This window comes from Musca autumnalis, unplaced genomic scaffold (genome assembly GCF_047663935.1).
Source record: "Musca autumnalis isolate F117 unplaced genomic scaffold, ASM4766393v1 scaffold_3, whole genome shotgun sequence".
Taxonomy (NCBI): Eukaryota; Metazoa; Arthropoda; class Insecta; order Diptera; family Muscidae; genus Musca; species Musca autumnalis.
This window is the reverse complement of record NW_027411866.1, coordinates 117,414,424-117,433,448: the sequence shown is the minus strand read 5'-3', so window position 1 is coordinate 117,433,448 and position 19,025 is coordinate 117,414,424. Positions and strand designations below refer to the sequence as shown.

The window sequence follows — 19,025 nt, the reverse complement described above, 5'->3', positions numbered from 1 at the left end:
CATTTGATTTTTAGTTATATAGATTTATTTATTTATTTAATTGTTTATTTACAAAAAAAAAATTTTCTTTTTCAAATTTATACTTTGATATATTTTTTGTTAATTTTCCTTATTTTTAATTACAGTTTACAGTGCAGTAATACAGACAGAGATAATTACAAACTTGTTTCGTATACACCTTGACTATATGTTGAATTATCATCTGAAGTAGAACTAAGAGAAATATCTGATATATTTTCCATTTGATCCACAACTGAAATTATTTCATTGAATTGTTTTTCCATTACTTGGCGTTTTTCACATTCGATAATATATTCTCGTAAGAGAAAGTTTTCACGTTTTATGCGTTTCACTAATTTTGAGGATACATCTGGTATGGCCCATGCAATTATGGTTTGAAGACCACCAATGACATTCTGCAGAGGTTAAACAGAAAAATAAAAATAAATTCAAAACAATCAATATGAACAGCAATATTATTCTTACCTGGAAGATGACAATAAATGCCACACGTGCCAATAGTATTTGCCAATAGACAATCGGTCTCTTATAGGGCCTTTCATGCCAAGGAGGGTTACGGAACTCTGTATAGCGACACATTGTAACATTGCCGAATTTGCCATCACCTAAATTTGGTTGTGTACTAAAGTGGCTGGTATTAAAGTATGCCAATGTAAAGTTAAGATAACCGTGTAATTCATTATCATGCGTCGTATATCTATAAACCAATTTAGGTATGAGATTCGTTGAGAATGCTATGATCATAGCACATGTGGCAACAGCTAATCGTGTTAACACCGCCATAATACCAAACCATACACCGATGTTTGAAGTTCTTTGGGCAACTGGGCGTCGTATAAATTTTAACATTTTCACAGCATCAGTTCGCACCTCTATGGCATTGTTAATTAATGCCAAAAGCGGAGCCAATGGAAATGCCACACTGAAGAGAGTAATAAACCCGTATTGCATTACTAAAATGGAAAGAAAAACATGTCACATCATCCACAGAACATAAGTTCTTATTGCATCTTACCCATTTCCAAATATTCACCAAACAATAAACGACTTGTCCATGGCTCCAATGGATAATCGGCCGTCCATTGGTTATCCGCTTGTAATTTCTTAATACTTTTCCGGCTTCCTCCACCAAAATTCAATTCTTTGCACGTTTTCTTTAAAATCGGCAATAAATTCTCAATCAATGCATTCATTAACTGTTTACCAACTGTAATTATCACCAATTGTATACACAATTCCATTAGACATCCACCCGGATAACATTCTTGTTGACGAAAAGTAAAGATTCGATTATATTTCATTGGATAGCCGACAAATTTACCCTTCACAAAGGCAATATAGAAAAGTGAGAAATAGTAATTGACGAATTGAAAGATGTAAATTTTGATCGTAAGACTTTCATCATATTCCGTTTGGGTGCGACAATATTCACGGTTGGTAAGTATCTCGGCCAGATAGCCATAGGCATAGTGCAATATTGTTATAATACTCAAATCAATCAAACCGGCGGTCATAGGTTGAGCCATAACTTTATATGTTGTTGAATTGTCATCTCCCAAAACACTGTGCGATGCTTTTTGAGCCATACGATAAATTATCATAGCGACAATGGCCATAATTGATATACAAATCTGCAAAAAGGAAAACATAAAATGTGACACATATTTGAGCTCAGATTTTTTAAACTTACCGACAAAATTGCCACGCTGTAGCTAGTAAAAAATGCCGAAAACTTAACTGACCAAAATGGAATTTCGGGATCAATTAAATTTTGTCCATCTTTTGTTTGAAATTTCTCCGCTAATTTTTTATTCTTTCTAAGCTTTTCTAAATATTGTGGCCTGGGATGTTCAACTCCATGTGTATATTCGGTGAGGCCCCAATTGTGTACTAGATTTGCTGAATATCGTTTCCATAGTTCAAGATAAACGACAGCTTAAATAGAATAAAAAACATGTTATCTTAAAAACTGTTACATATCAACAAATTTTCTTTTTCCCTCCACCATAGTATGGAGGATATATTAAGTTTGTTTTTCCGTTTGTAACGCATTGAAAAATTCATTTGCGACCATATATACAGTAGTTTTAACTTAGCTTTCGCTGCGTTTTGGCGTTAGTTGCACAATTTAATTTTTCTTGCGTAGAACAGATATGCTTTTTTTCAAGTTTATTTAAGATAACTACATTTTTGGCTTACATGCCCAAAAATGTCTGCAATTTTTCAATGTGCAGGTAAGCCACCATGGTGCAATGGATTGCAATGCTAGGCAATATCAAAATTTCAACGGTGGCAAAATACCCCTCACTAATGTTGCCGACATTTCGTGAGTATTTCAGCCATGTAAAACTTCTCTACAAATGGTGTCTTAAGACACGCCGTTCGGCCTCGGCTATAAACTGTAGGTCCCATATCATTGAGCTAATATGAATCGGAGTGCACTCATTAATATGAGAGAAGTCTCCCTTGTCCCGCCTGGGGTGTTTGTGGAACAATTATTATATTATAGGTAAAACTACTGTAGTATAGTATAGTGTCTTACAACACTACTTGCCCAAAGATTACGCTGAGGGGTATTTTTGCAACCTTATGATGTGTGGCCTAGGAATCGAACCCAGAAATTCTGCGTACAAATTAGGTGCCACATTTCAATCAGCAACTTAAAACGCAAATATATTACAACTGTTGTGACATCTATACTCTCTCTACTATACATTTGTAACGTTTGTAAATATTTTGCTTAAAACAGATATAAATCTGCCATATAAAGGGTGTTTTTTTAAGCTGGATAGAACTTTAAATTGTAAAAAGTAACACAAAAAATTAAATTTTGATGAAACTTTTTTTATTTGTTTCAGTATACTCTGACAAATCATCATGAAAAGACTCACGCTTGAACAACGCTACGAAATTATCCAAATTTACTCTGAAAATCAGTCGTCGATTCGCGCAACTTATAGACGACTTCGTCATTTGTATGGCGTACATAATCGTCCATCTGAACAAGCCATTCGTCGAACTGTGGATAGATTTCGTACCACATACTCTCTAGAGGATGCAATAACAATCCACAAAAGACCCTGCAGACTCCATTACATCCAGAAAAATGCACCGTATGGTGCGGTTTTCACGCTGGTGGCATCATCGGACCTTATTTCTTCAAAAATGAGGCCGGAGCTCGCGTTACGGTCAATGGAGATCCTTACCGCACCATGATCAATGATTTTTTGTTTGAAAATATGGATGACATTGATCCGGAGGAGATGTGGTTTCAACAGGATGGCGCTACGTGCCATACGGCGAACGCAACCATCGACTTATTGAAATCAAAATTTGGCGATAAGTTGATTTCGAGAAGTGGACCTGTCAATTGGCCTCCAAGGTCGTGCGATTTGACACCTCTCGATTATTTCCTGTGGGGCTACGTGAAGTCACTGGTTTATGCTGATAAACCAGCAACAATTGATGCCTTGGAGGCCAGCATTGTTCGTGTTATTCGTGACATACGGCCAGCAGTGCTCGAAAAAGTGGCCAAAAATTGGACGTCCATAATGCACTTCGTCAAGAACAGCCGCGGTGCCCATATGCCCGAAATCATTTTCAAATGTTAATGTCACGTATTGATCTTTCGAATAAAAAAAATTTTGATTACAATTTAATTTTTTGTGTTATTTTTTACAATTTCAAGTTCTATCGGGCTTAAAAAAACACCCTATATATATTATTGATCAGGATACAATTCTAAGTCGATATATCCATATCCGTATGTTGTAATCACTGTAGCGTCCGCTATAATTGTGCTACAACACTATATTTTTGCACCCGCTTGAGTTTCCCAGTAAAAAAACATCTACACAAAAAAACACGTTAATATAGACCCATGTTTCACTATAGCCCCCATATAACGATAACTCCCGATTTTCGGTATTTTGAGGATTTTGGCAACATTTTTTGACCGAACAACCTGTAATTTCTAGTTTGAGGTTCCAAGAGGTCACAAAAAATCTCCACCAAAAATTGTCAAGATAGGTCCATGTTTCGGTAAAGCCCCCATATAACGGTACCTACCGATTTTCGGTATTTTGAGGGTTTGAGCAAAGTTTTTGACCGAACTATGTGTAATTTGACGTTTGAGGTTCCCAGAGGTCACAAATTATCTTCACCAAAAATTGTCAACATAGGTCCATGTTTTGGTATAGTCCCCATATAACGGTACCTCCCGATTTTCGGTGTTTTGATGATGTTAGCTACATTTCTGACAGAAGTACCTGCAATTTCTCGTTTGGGGCTCCCAGTTGTCACAAAACTATTCTACCAACAATTTTCAACATAGGTCCACGTTTCGGTATAGCCCCCATCTCCCGAATTTCGATATATTGAGAGGTTTAGCCACATTTTTTTCGCCAGATCATGCTGTTGAAGCTTTCAAAAACCGTGTTTTGGAGGTGTCTCATTCGGAGTGGGAAGAATTCTTAAGAAACAATACAACTATTTTTAAAAAATATTTGTTTGGGATTGGTTGCAAATATATTTTTGGATCCAAACATAATTTTTTTGTGTCCAAACAAAAACAGTTTGCAACATATCTCAATTTTATTTGTTTGGGTACCAACATATTTTTTATGTTAGAACATTGATGCTCAAAATAAAAAAGAGAGTTAAGTAGTGAGAGAATCACAAGAAAGTTTGTATCAGCCATAGATGGGCAAAATGTCTCTTAAATAGAATTTAAGGGAAAATTAGAACGGGGTTTTTGTTAAAATTTGTTTGCTTTTTTAATATTTTTTAAACACAGACGGTATCTTAACAAGTCCAAAAAAATGTTATATTAAAAAAAAATGTGAAAAATTACCCGTAAATGTTTATTTATATTGTAACAACGCAAAAGAGAAACAAAACATAGCAACGCTGGCGTGCAAGAAAGCCCATCTATGGTATCAGCATTCAGTGGTTGTTAGAACTTCGACCAGTAAACATTAGGCGGGTGTGTGCGGTTTTGTTCAGTGTCCCACTAAAACTATGCGTGCAACCATGCACATGTTTACTTGTCGGCTGCTCAACGACGACTGATTATTATTCTCATTGTGAGTACACGTATCATGTAGTCACGTTAACGTATATGGATGATCTTGGCTGTGTTAGAACATACCCGCTTGCGACGAAAATTCCAATTGTCGCAATTTATGTAGTCCAGAACTAGTTCTAATCAGTACTAGTACAAATGTTGGCCCCTAAGTAATGCGAAGGGAACCAATTGTCACCTTTTTATCCCCAAGTAAACGAGGAGACGTCAGTTGCGACTTAATTAACTTAAACGACGAGTTTTATAAATAATTCACATTTTCATTTTCTTCATAACTGTAATATAATTGAGGCATCCAATAACAGAAGCTAGTGTTGATGGACTGAATATCTTCGTGCATATTATTCATATTGTTCTGGTATAAAAAAGGAATACGAAGGAAATGAAAATAGCAATGAAAATTCCAATTGTCACAATTAAATTAGTCCTAAACTAGAGGTAAGTGGTACTAGTTCACAATTGACCCATAAGTATTGCGAAGGGAACCAATTGACACCTGTATATCCCCAAGTAAACGACGAAGCGTCAGTTGTGACTATTTCCCACCACTTTTTTTATAAATAAACTGGTATATGACTGTAAACTTGGAACTAGTACAATACCACCTACAGGTAATGCATAGAGTGTCAATTGGTTACCTCCTATGACATCCCCATGTTAAAGTTTACAGTTGATTGCACTGTGAGGGGTCAGAAGTGGAACTAGTTACTGTAACGCTGAGAATCGACGAGTTCCAGATGCCGAACTAGCCCATCGCGCAAGCGGGTATTTTTTATGGGTGGAGAGAGGGTTTTTGTCAAAGAGAGTAACAACAGGGCTCTCGCGGCTGTGGAATGCTGTTTTATAATAAAGAGCTGTGTGTATGGTGTAATAGAAGACGCAGTAGCGAAGACGGGTCGGTAAAAAAGTTTGTTTTTTGGTGGTGTGTATGCGACCAAACACGTATGTTTTGTGCTTTGTTGTTGTTAACCAACGTAGCAAGCGAAGAGGAAAAGAAAAATGGTATAAATTATGTTGTTCTTCTTTCTTCAGTTTTCTACAGAAAATCGTTGAGTAAAGACGGTAAAGTGAGCGAATAAATCAGTATTTTGTGTTTTCTTAAAAAAATGGTGCTTTTTAGCAAATAGTTTACGAAATACTCGTATGAGCCCAAGAAAATTTGCAAATTTTCCAAAAAAGGAAATTCAATATGTGGAAGCTTGATTTTCAACGTAGTGGATCTAGTGTACTTTTTCGCTCGGTATAATCCCAAGAATCAGAAACGCGAAGCGCCCCTTATATTGCTGTTATCGCTCCACCCTAATGTATATTCATATATACAATATATTTTTACTGATTCTTTCGTTAGTTCTTTCTACTTACCCCAAATTGATATAAGAAATGCATATATCACAGTCATCTTATTATCAATAAAATAGTTAATTTTTGCAGCTCCACACGTGTCTTTCAGTTTCCAGTAATCACAATCACGATCACACTGTGGACACATCAAAGTGGTTGTATTGGTGTCACAAATTTCTCGGCTTAAATAATTACAACAATAGCAAAAATACTTATTACGCATATAAAATAAATTGTTTTATAGTATCCTTACCTTATTGGATCCCCATTTCTTGTAATGAAACCATAAAACAACTGAAGAATTCCAGCAATGCTAATTGGTATTAGCATGTTGGTGTAGAAACCCAACCATGCAAAATAAATGGCAACCTTGGCTCCGAAATATTCTTTAATTGCATCTAATGGCTGCTGACTAGAAGATAGAAGAAATACACTTTTTTAGCCTAAGAAAACAAGTTGTTGCTTTGAACTTACTCTTTCCACATTTTTAAATTTGCCCAGTATTTTAATAATACCTGGCGGGCTGCATCCTATGAAATAAATTAGGTAATTATCCAAATTTGACTATTTTGCACTTACATCATGTAAACTGTAAGCACTTTCATATACACGATCGGCTATTAGTTTTTCAATGCCCATATTATCTGGCGTTTCTTCACCTTCTACAAATCTTTGACGCTCCAGTATGAAATTTATTATATTTATTCTAGTTCCAGAATCAAAGAAATTCGGTAGATCACTATCAAACCTAAAACATGGAAAGGTTTAATGGTTCTTGTGGTCTTTGTAGATTTCACGAATAAAAATAGCGTCACCATATGGGGGCTATACATTGTTGTTCCATGCCAACAAAGGGTACTTACAAACACACATATTTCCTCTGAAATTCAGAATAAATTCGTTTTGTTTTTGTTGGATATTTACTGTCCTTCCATTTTTCTTTTTCAACGGAATTTATTTCATCTTTATATATACGGTTCTGGCCAGGTATCTGAAAGAACATTCCAAAAGTAATTAAAAAAAAACAAGTAAAAAAAGTAAAAAAACGGCCTGCAGTATGATTAACATTTTTGATGGACGGACGGATAAACACACATCTCAAAATCACTTCATTTCGTCGAGATATGAATTTTGGTGTTACATTGTGATGTAAGGTATAACAATACACCTTAGGAGGTACCGTTATATGAGGGCTATATTAAGACGTGGACCTACACCGACAAATTTCAGGTGGAAAGTTTTATACCCCCAACGGAGACTACACCCAAATTTCAGCCATTTCGGTGTGATAATGAGGCTAAAAGCTCCAAAATACCGAAAATCGGGAGGTACCGTTCTATGGGGGCTATATGAAGACGTGGACCTATTCCGACAAATTTCTGGTGGAAAGTTTAATGCAACCAACGTAGAGTAAATACCAAATTTCTGCCTTTTTGGTGGAATGTTGTGGCCACAAACTTCAAAATACCGAAAGTCGGGGGGTATGAAGCGTGGAGTGACAAATTTCAGGTGGAATGTTTTATACTGACATCGAAGACTAAATACCTAAAAAACCTTAAAAACACCGAAAATCGCGAAGTACTGTTCTATGGGGGCTATATCAAAACGTGGACCGATATAGCCCATTTTCAATATCAAACATCCTAGTAGTAATTTAAAATGGTAATTTGCAACAGACGGACATGGTTATATCGACTTAGAATTTTGTTCTGATCAAAAATGTATATACATTAAAGGGTCTCCGACGAATATTTCGATGTGTTACAAACGGAATGACAAATTTAATTATACCCTCCATATTATGGTGGAAGGTATAATTACAGCTGGTTCGGTTAAAAATGTTAGCTAAAATCCTCAAAATACCGAAAATCGGGAGGTATTGTTATATGGGGACTATACCAAAACATGGACCTTTGTGGGCGATGTTTGGTGCAGAAGTTTTGCGATCACTCGTAATTTCAAATGTCAAATTACAGGTAGTTCGGTCAAAATATGAAGCTAAAATTCTGAAAACACCGAGGTTCGGGAGGTACCGTTATATGGGCGCCAGAATTTATATTTATATTTTTGATGTCCTTTTTATCCTGGAATGCAATAATTTATAATTATTATATAAAGCCTATACTCTCCTCTTTAAAATGACACCAATACCAGCATCGTACGCAAGTACAAGTATTTAAAGTATTTTTTTGAAAAATGTTGACCTTTGAAATTTATTTGACCTCTCAAAGGTGAAAACGATGAGAAAACGAAAAATTAAAAATGCCATTTTGCCTATATTTTCAAACGTATATAGTCCGGTTCAAGTGTAATTTTGGCTGTCGGACAGTGTAATATAAATACTTTATAATACAAATTAATTATTTTAGTGTGTAACAAACGGAAAACAAGTAAAAAAGTATCAGTCGGCTTTGCCGACAGGGACTTTCCCTCAGCCTGTATGATTTTAACTTTTTCCTTAAAGAATTAATTAGGGGATTTTCAAAATGTTATGACCCTTTTTCGACGTATGAACTTGCCGACAAAAATATGGATTTTGATTAATGATCAAAAGTGTTGAGGAGGAGGTGCCTGAAGAAATGAGTTGACATTGTTCAGTTTGAAATTAGGTCTTATTTTTGGAGTCATTCATTTCGATAGATATCGCGCTCAGCAGTCATTTCAGCTGGTCACAGCAAAATTAGAGCTTCTGGACCATCACGGTGCTTTTGAAACAATTTTAAATGGAAGGTGCTTACACCTTGAAAGTTTTTGCGGATTCTGAAACTACAATGTTCGTAGATGAGAAAAATCAAAAAACAAAAAAAATCGCCGGAGCGCTTTTTAAATAAATCGCGATTTAAGTTGACATTTTTAGGGGTTGTTTAGGTTTTCAATAAACCGCAAGTCCTATCAAAATAGGACTAAAACAAATGTTGTAGCTATGAAAATTCTCTACAAGATTGACCTTAACGGTATTTTCGTAGGTTTCACTATTTTTGAGACATTGAAGTTCAAATTGGGACAATGCACTGACGGTATCGCCCCCTTATAAAACAATGTCATGAAGGGTGCGCCTTAAATAACTTTTGATGAAAACCTCTTACACAGTTAAAGTTTTTGTGAATTCTGAAACAGCTGTGTTCATAGATGAGAAAAATCCAAAAACAAGAAAAAAATCGATGTAGGGATTTTTAAATAAATCGCGGTCAAAATTCACATTTTTAGGTGTTTTTTAGGTTTTCACGATTTTGCTTGGAAACCGCAAGTCCAATCGAAATGGAGCTAAAGAAAATGTTGTAACTGTGAAAATTCTCTAGAGGATTGACGTTTATCGTTTGTTCCCAGCCAGTACCATTTTTGAGATAAAGAAGCTCAGTTTACATTTTTAGGTTTTTTTTGTTAGGGTTTCGCGATTTTGCTTGAATACGGTAAGTCTTATCGATATGGGACCTGAGAAAATCTTAAAGCTGTGAAAATCCTCTACAAGACTGGCTTAAGTAACATACTCTAAGTTGTAAAATTTTTTTAGATATATAAGTTTAAGTTGGGAATTTGCAGTCATGACATTGTTTTATAAGGGGGCGATACAGAATTGAATTTGAATTGTCCCAATTTGAACTTCTATATCTCAAAAACGGTAAAACAGACGAGAATACCATAAAGGACAATCTTGTAGAGAATTTTCATAGCTACAACATTTGTTTTAGTCCTATTTTGATAGAATTTGCGGTTTCTAAGCAAAATCGCGGAAACCTAAACAACCCCTAAAAATTTCAACTTAAATCGCGATTTATTTAAAAAGCGCTCCGGCGTTTTTTTTTGTTTTTTAATTAATAAACATTGTAGTTTTAGAATCCGCAAAAACTTCCGAGGTGTAAGCACCTTCCATTTAAAATTGTTTCAAGAGCACCGTGCCATTATATCAGGAGTCAATACGTCCTCGAAAAACATTATATCGCTGTAAACAGGAACACAAGGAGTACCTTCGTCAAAAATTCCTAAAGGATCCTCGAACAGACGTTTAACTGTACTTAAACAAAAAAATTAAGGAGTGGACCGATATAGCAAATTTTCGAACTTGAACTAGGTTTGGACAAAATATTACGAGATTAAAGGTTTTGACCGAATCGGATGCTTTGTTTATGAGATATCGCGCGTACCATATTATTGAATATGTTTAAACTTTAGTAGATATTATCTTCGAACTTTATCTAAGATTTACAGAAATATTATAAAATACAAAGTTTGGAACAGTATGTTGTTCGAAATTGTGCATGCGTACCAGCCAATATATGTGCTGGCCGTAAAGATTTTTGTAAGCTTTCGGACAATTTTCTCAGGAAATATGGACTTGCGCTTGTACCGTCGTAAAAAAGGCCCCGAGAACAATTTATTATTTATCTAAAGGTAGGGGTATAAAAATATTATTTCAAAGTGGTACGTGACCTTTTTTTACCCTCCATCATGGTAGTAGCAGGTAGTAGTATGGAGGTTATATTAACTTTGTTTTTCCTTTTATAACGAATTGAAATATTCATTTGCGACCCTATAAAGTATATATATTCTCGATCAGGATAAAATTCTGAGTTGATGTAGTCGTGCCTGTCTGTTGTAATTACCCTAGTGTCCGCAGGTCAAGTTCGAAGATATATCGGTACAACGGTACCTCTTGCTTTTCGGTATTTTGAGGATTTTAGGTACAATTTTTAACCGGACTAGCTGTAATTTGCACTAGAAGTTGTCAACCTAGCTTCATGTTAGGTATAGCCCCCATTTAACGGTACGTCCCGATTTTCGATATTTTGAGGATTTTAGCTAAAATTTTTAACTGTACTAGCTGAAATTTGGCATTTGAAGTGTTATGAAGGGGTCATATCACTACTTTACCAAAAATTTTCCCTGCAGTCACGAAACTTGTCCACCAAAAATTTTCAACATAGATCCATGTTTTGGAACAGCCCCCGTGTAATAGTACCTCCCGATTTTCGGCATTTTGAAGCGTTTTAGCTACATTTTTAACTTAACTAACCGTAATTTGATTTTTGATGTTTCATGTAGTCACGATACTTCTCCACCAAATACTGTCAACATATGTAGGTCCTTGTTTAGGTGTAGTCCCAATATAACGGTACTTCCCGATATTCGGTATTTTGAGTGTTTTAGCTACATTTTTCACTGAACTTACTTTAACTTGACATTTGAGATTCCCTGCAGTCACGATACGTGTCTACCAGAAATTGTCAACATAGGTCCATGTTTTAACATAACATAAGTTTATAACTAGGTATATCTCTCATATAACGATTCCTCCCGATTTTGAGGGTTTTACATTTTCTTGCTGTACTAACCGCATCTTGATGTTTGAAGTTTCGTGCAGTCGCGAAACTACTACCAAAAATTGTAGATATAGGTACATGTTTCTTTATAGCATCCATACAATGGTACCTCCCGATTTTAGGTAATTTGAGTATTTTACCTACATTTGTTGACCTACCTTCCTGTAATTTGACATTTGAGTTTCCCAGTAGTCACAAACCTGATCCAACCAAAATTGCCAGCTTAGGTCAACGTTTTTGTATGGCCCTATAAAACGGCAGCAACAATTCAGGTTATGATGGAAGGTACCACCATAATATGGAGGGTATAATTAATTTTGTCATTCCGTTTGTGACACATCGAAATATTCATCGGAGACTCTATAAAATATCAGCATAAAATTCTAAGTCGAAACAGCCGTGTCCGTCTGTTGTAATCAAGATATAGCTCACAATTTGTAATATAGAGCTTTATAATCTGGTATAGAAGCTTCTATTGCGCCTAGGATGTTTGGAATTGAAAATGGGCTTTATCGGTCCACGTTTTGATATAGCCCCCATAGAACGGCATCTCCCGATTTTCGGGCGTACAAAACTTTTCAACCGAAATTTGTCGATATAGGACCACGCGTTCCCCCATAGCACGGTACATTAAAATTTTCGGTATGTTGAAGGTTTTAGCCTCAATATCTGACCCAAATGGCTGAAATTTGGTATTTAGTCGTCGTTGAGGGTATACAACTTTCCACCTGAAATATGTTGGTATTGGTCCACGTCTTCAGATAGCCCCCATAGAACGATTTTCGGTATTTTGAAGGCTGTGGCCTCAACTTCCCACCGAAATGGCAGAAATTCGGTATTTAGTATTCGTTAGGTTTATAAAACTTTCCAGCTGAAATTTGTCGGTATTTTTCTTTATATAGCCCCCATAGAACGGCATTCACGAATTTTTGATATTTTGAAAGTTTTAACAGGGTACAAAACATTCCTTGCAAAAAAATCAGACAGCATACGTCCAAGTTTTGCCCAAGGCCCCATGTAATTTAAGATTTTTTTGATGATTTTAATTACATTTTCCTACCGGTTAGTAATTGGAATTTTGTGTTTCCAAATGATCGAAAACTTACTCACAAAAAACTTTCCATATACACATAATTAGGTTTTAGAACCGAGATTGCTGTAGTTTGTAGCTCTTTTACAGAGTGTTGCTTAATTTTCGTTCTGAGGTTGATGTACGAGTAAGTTAGTATTTTGGAATCTCAATGTGTAGAAAACCTTCACACAGAAAATTATCAGCATAAAGTGATTATTTATCATCAGTTAAGATATTATTCTCCTCCAAGGAATTATATTTAACGTAGAGAAAGATCTTAGTAGTTAGTAATTGTTAATATTTACTTCAAAAAGTTAGGCTCGGCCGTACTTAACGTCATTCATACTTGTTTAGTTCAAATCTACATTTTCGAGCAAGGTTCCATACCATTTGGCACTTTTGGTTCCCAGTGGTTAAAAAAAAAAATTGTCAACATACGACCATAGCCCCCATATAATGAATAACGAATTAGCTAAAACTAGGTATATAGGATTCCCAGGGCACAAAAAACTGTCCACATAAAATTGTGAAAATAAAATTTTCATATAAATTCAAAATATTTCATGGCGGAGGGTATAAAAAGTTCCGCTTAGTGCAATACATGTTATTTTAGACTAATAGTCATTATTTCCTGCTAGTGCAATAAATTTTCCTTCTGCAATAAAGCAAAATGTTATGACAAAAGAGATAATAGTGATAACGTCCTAGGAACCATCATCACGACCTAACCTACTCCATTAACCCTAGAACCTTTGTGGTTTGATCCATAGTCTGATTCTGTGTAAAAATATTTGTTTGCGTTTTATCCAATCCATGGCGCAATTATCCAATCTAATCATGTCCACACACAAATACATACCACTTTCATCGGCATTTTAATTTTGAGTATTTCGGCATAACGATACAAAACATCTTTGGGTGCATGTATCAACACGAAATGAACACTTTGCGTCTTATCGTATTCTAATTGGAGACCTTCTTTTTTAAGATTTGTTTCAAATATTTCACGTTTTCTGATATGATCTTCGAGTTGATCGGTACCAATGTAGGCCAAAACGAAATCCACTTCACGTACACCATCTTGAAAGGTACGACGCTTCTAAATACAAAAAAAAATTATTTTTGTTTACTCTATTGTAGTAGCATTTTATCACCGTTGCACAATTTCCATCCAAATTTAAAATAAAATTTGAGGCACTCATATAACTCATATCATTCGAACACATTTAGAAGAAAAACAAAACAAAAAACAAAACTTGAAGCATAGAAGGAACTACTCTGCAGTTTTTCGATGTTTCTGCTAATCCGACCGCAATTCAACTGAGAGCATTGCACTGATTTCAAATCGAATGACCACTTTGAACTTCAAACTTTGCTAGAAAAAAATGAGTGAGGAAGGAAGGAAATCTTACATGTGGTCTTTGGTTTTTTATCGGTTTATAATACTAAAAATAAATATTTTAAATATATACATAGTTTAGTAATTCTCAGTTGCTTATAGCGTATGAACCGCAAATGCTCGACTTAAAATAGCGCATAATAAAAATATGTTGTTTTTCTAAACCTCAAACAAAAGCAATGCACTATTACGTGAAAGATATTGTGCTCAGCACATACTTGAAGAATGTGTCAGTGAAATTACTAGCATTTTAGATTCTTTTGTCAATGAAGTTCGACCGTTATATCAATATCGTCGAGATAAACAAATCTCGCATAACCTTCTTTAGTACTGTTCGGATAGATCTTTATACCCTTCAGCATAGTATGGAGGATATATTATGTTTGTTTTCCGTTTTTAACGCATTGAAATAATCATTTGCGACCTATAAAATATATACATATATATATTCTTGATCAGGGAAAAAATCTGAGTCGATTTATGAATCCTTCCATCTGTGTTATTCACTCTAGCATCCACAAAATGGAGATAGGACACTAAAATTTTAGTAAGATAAGTCTTTTGTTTGCAGACATGTCAAGTTCGATGATGGGCTCTATCGGTCCACGTTTAGGTATATCCCCCATATTACAGTAACGTACGATTTCAGGTATTTTGGCGTTTTTAGTCAATTTAGGTTTCCTAGTGGACAACAAACCTTGCTTACATACTTACATAACAGAACATTTGTTCCATAAGCCGAACTAATAAAAGATCTCTAACTTTCTCTGTTTAGTGCTTCGCTTTCTGGAATACCGCGCCTTGTCATCTCTTCATCCACTTGTTTGCGCCATCTATTCTTTGGCCTGCTTATTCTGCGTGCACCACCATGCGGCCCGAACTTATACGGCTTTTTAGCGGGTTCATCATCGCTCATTTTTATGATATGGGCTAGCCAACGCAATCGTTGCATCTCGATACATTTATCTATACTGGTAGAATTTTCGGACTTCATTCTGTCTCCTGTACATCTCGATTTGTTCACACTCCCGCTATTCCATCTCTCTCTTTTTCCTGCGGAAAATACTTTTCTTCTTTTTCTCCCGATACCTTTCTCGTGCGCAACGCGTTGATACTGATTGTAAAGTAACCCTATATGCAGCATTTTTCTCTTCGGTAACAGCACGACACCCCAGGTCATACCATGGATTCCTTGGCGGAGGTCTCTGGTAACCAAGTACTGATTTTGCGGCTGTTTGCATGGAGTGGGCAATGTTTTTCCATTGTCCTGATATGTTATCGGGACGATGAATGCTTTGATTAAGTAGTTGGGCCAGTTGAGTGGAAAATGCTGTGGCTATATGTTCCCAGCAAAATGTTCGATGACAAATCATGAGTTGAATCATGGGTGCAAGTGACATGTCATAGATGAACATTTAGGTGAATCACCAATGACATTTACAAGGGAGTGACACACACTTTCACCAGTTCATTGTAATGGCATTTTGCACCAGTTCATTGTCATAGCATCTTGCACCAGTTCATTGCCATGGCTTCTTGCACCAGTTCATTTTCATGGCTTCTTGCATCAGTTCATTGTCATGGGTTCTTGCACCAGTTCATTGTCATGACTTCTTGCACCAGTTCATTGTCATGGCTTCTTGCACCAATGCTTTGGATCCGGATTTTTGCAAATCAGAAATAAAATTTGCAATACAATTATGTAATTTGTTGAATTAATAAGAATACAATGCACAGATGATTTGTATCGCCAGATGTTATTTTTCTTTATTTTGTATGTCATTTTCAAAAATATATATTATATTAATCTGCAATATCATATTTATCTCTTCCAACGCCTGCAAGTTATTTCTTTCAACTTGGGGGGTTCCGTTTTTCCAATACTCGTATTTGATAAATTATGTGTCAATCTCTGAACCAAGCTCATCATTTGGGAAATCTAGTATAAATTTGAATTCTGTTATGTTATTTCAAAAGAAAAAACTTATCCTGTAATAGTTACCATGTTATGGTCTCTTTTATACTTATTTTACCGATCTTCTACTTTGCTTCTCTAACTTTGGATGCCATGTTTTATGATATCATATTGAACTTGATCTTTCCATTGGATTTTTGTTCTTCCCTCGGGTGGCGTAACGTCAAATGGCTCGTATTAATATACCGGTGGCATCTTTATCCATCCTGTTAACATGGCCCAACCAACCCAATAATTGCAGCTTGATATGTTTTACTATATCGGTGTTGTTCGGCTAGTGGAGCTCGTGGTTTATAGACCGGGTATTTTTCATACTTCTTTTTAATATCCACAAAACGAAACAGGTTTCCAAACACAACATATATTTTTCTTTTCTTTTATATCAATTTACATTGTATTTTTAACTAAAATATATAAATTTTGCCACTATCGATCACTTTCATCTGACTTTTATTTTCATTTTAACAATTACTTTTGCAAGTACACAATTATTCGGGTACATGAGTATTTGATAATTTATTGTGAGGGTACTTATCAATTTTTTGTGAACTCATGACAATATTATGACAAAGATCGGATCTTTCACCACTTCAATCTCACTCATGAAAAAGATCGGATCTTTCACGACTCCTTTCGCACTCATGCAAAAGAACCAGTGAAATCATGATTTCACATGGAATCACTTCCATTTAATTTTGCTGGGTTGTGATTGCAGCTTACCGATGCCCAACTTCCGTGTTGCGTCTGTTTGCAACGTTTAATCTGGTGCGTACCTTTGCTGCAACAAGGTAGTGGTCCGATTCTATGTTTGCACCTCGGAACGATCGTACATCCAACACGCTTGATGCATGTCTTCCATCTATCACAACGTGATCAATTTGATTTCTTGTTGTTTGATCTGGCGACAGCCAGGTGCCCTTATGAATATCGAGATGCTTAAATCTGGTACTGCTAACTACCATGTTTCTTGCAGCTGCAAAGTCTATCAGCCTCATACCATTGTCAGGTGTTTCGCTGTGGAGACTGAATTGTTGGGGCAAAGATATTCTCCTTTCCAATTTTGGCATTAAAATCGCCTAGTATAATTTTAATGTCATGGGAAGGGCAACGGTCATAAGTTTCTTCTAAGCGCTCGTAATATATCTTTGGTATGTTCGTCCTTGTCTTCAGTGGGAACATGAGCGCAAATAAAGCTGATGTTGAAGAATTTTGCTTTTAATCGAATTGCAGCGAATCTTTCATTCACTGAGGTGAAGCTGGAGACCAGATGTTTTAACCTCCGACCAACTACAAATCCGCAACCAAACTCTTGCTTTGTGTCATGGCAGCTATAATACAGTGCGTCACCTTTAGGTGTTGTTGTGACGCCTTTCCCGTTCCATCGTATTTCCTGTATGGCAGTAATGTCGGCCTTGTATTTTTCAAGTAAATCTGCCAATGCGTAAACCGCACCTTCTCTATAAAGAGTGCGAACATTCCAGGTGCAGATTCGCAAATAATGGTCCTTAAAACGTTTGCAGGGTTCGTCAACTTTAGAGGGGTTTGTTTTTCTTTTCTTTTGTTTTTTCATAGTAGGTTGTTTTTTTAGGGGAGGGTTACTAACCCGACGCCCAAACCCCACGTCACCCCACCTAATTAGGGACAATAAATTCAATTTGATAAATTACTCGATTGCATTTAGAAATGTGAAGATTTTGATTAAATAAATTTCTTATATAAGGTATTGCTAGATGCACTATCGACTGATGTCAAAACGTACTGAGATTTCCCCATATTTGGGGAAGTACAACCCACTACTCTAAAAATGGTCCAATCAGCCTGGCCAGCCAATTAGGGGCATTAGTAGTAAAATCAACTTAAATGTTAACTGATGCACATTTTTGTACAAAAATTGCTTGCTTTACACCTACCGCAAATCCTTTTAAGGGGCCGAAGTTTTACTATAATCCCTAATAATGTGCTTTAGGTTTTATTTTCCGTTAATTCAGTAAAAATGATATTTATTTGGCTCTTAATAAACAAATTATATTTTTAGTAATCCCAGACAACTTTCCGAGCCACACACTGCAATAACCGCTCCATACTGGGTGTAGATTTCTCCTTAAATTACTTATTAACCAGTTTGATGAGTCATTAGGCTGAAAATCCCATTTTTAAGGATGAGTTATGAGGCATTTTTAAGTTATGATGTCATAAGCATGCCGACATGTTTTAAAAAAGTATTTGGCTCTACCTATAAAATTGACCAAAATTTAGATGAAGGATCATTTAAACGCACAATTTTTACAAAGGATGAACAACACCCAACATTGATGGAAACCCCAGGGATCCTTGTGTTAGCTTTTGTATGGAACAAAGTACATTTTCACATTGAAACCATTCGATACTACTCATTTTTCAGGGAAAAGATATTTATATTGCTGGAAAAATTATACGGTGCCTATAAACAAAATGTTGGTTTAATTGTATAGTTTTAAAATGGCACACACAAATGTTCCTCCATGTCGAAAAATTCCAGTTGCTGAAATAAGTGCAAAATATTTTTGACACATTAAATCAGCATGCTAATGATCAGATTAACATATTTTTTATTTAAAAAAGCCTCATATATCATTCCTAAAATAGGATTTTCACCCTAGTAACTCATCCAAACTGGTTAATAAATAACACTGGTCAACACGACTTTTGCTTCAACCGAAGTTGCGGTTGTTTCTAGATGAAATCGGCGAGTTATTTTCAAATCCGGTCCCGGTTTTTCTCCATCAGCTCTTGTTTTTGAGATATAGCTCAAAATCGGTTTTTACGAGTTTAACCCA

General features: G+C 35.8%; 1 protein-coding gene across 1 annotated transcript; it reads right to left on the bottom strand.

The window, feature by feature from the left end:
* Positions 1–7: 7 nt before the first annotated feature.
* Positions 8–14,158, bottom strand: LOC141399995 (anoctamin-2-like). The gene is made up of 11 exons (XM_073979386.1): positions 13,990–14,158; positions 13,695–13,934; positions 7,309–7,436; positions 7,025–7,193; positions 6,920–6,975; positions 6,699–6,857; positions 6,467–6,627; positions 1,712–1,956; positions 1,037–1,652; positions 487–974; positions 8–416 (listed from the first exon to the last, which is right to left on the bottom strand). The coding sequence occupies exons 1-11, from the start codon at positions 14,059–14,061 to the stop codon at positions 156–158; spliced, it is 2,595 nt and encodes an 864-aa protein (XP_073835487.1). The 5' UTR covers positions 14,062–14,158; the 3' UTR covers positions 8–155.
* Positions 14,159–19,025: the final 4,867 nt, after the last annotated feature.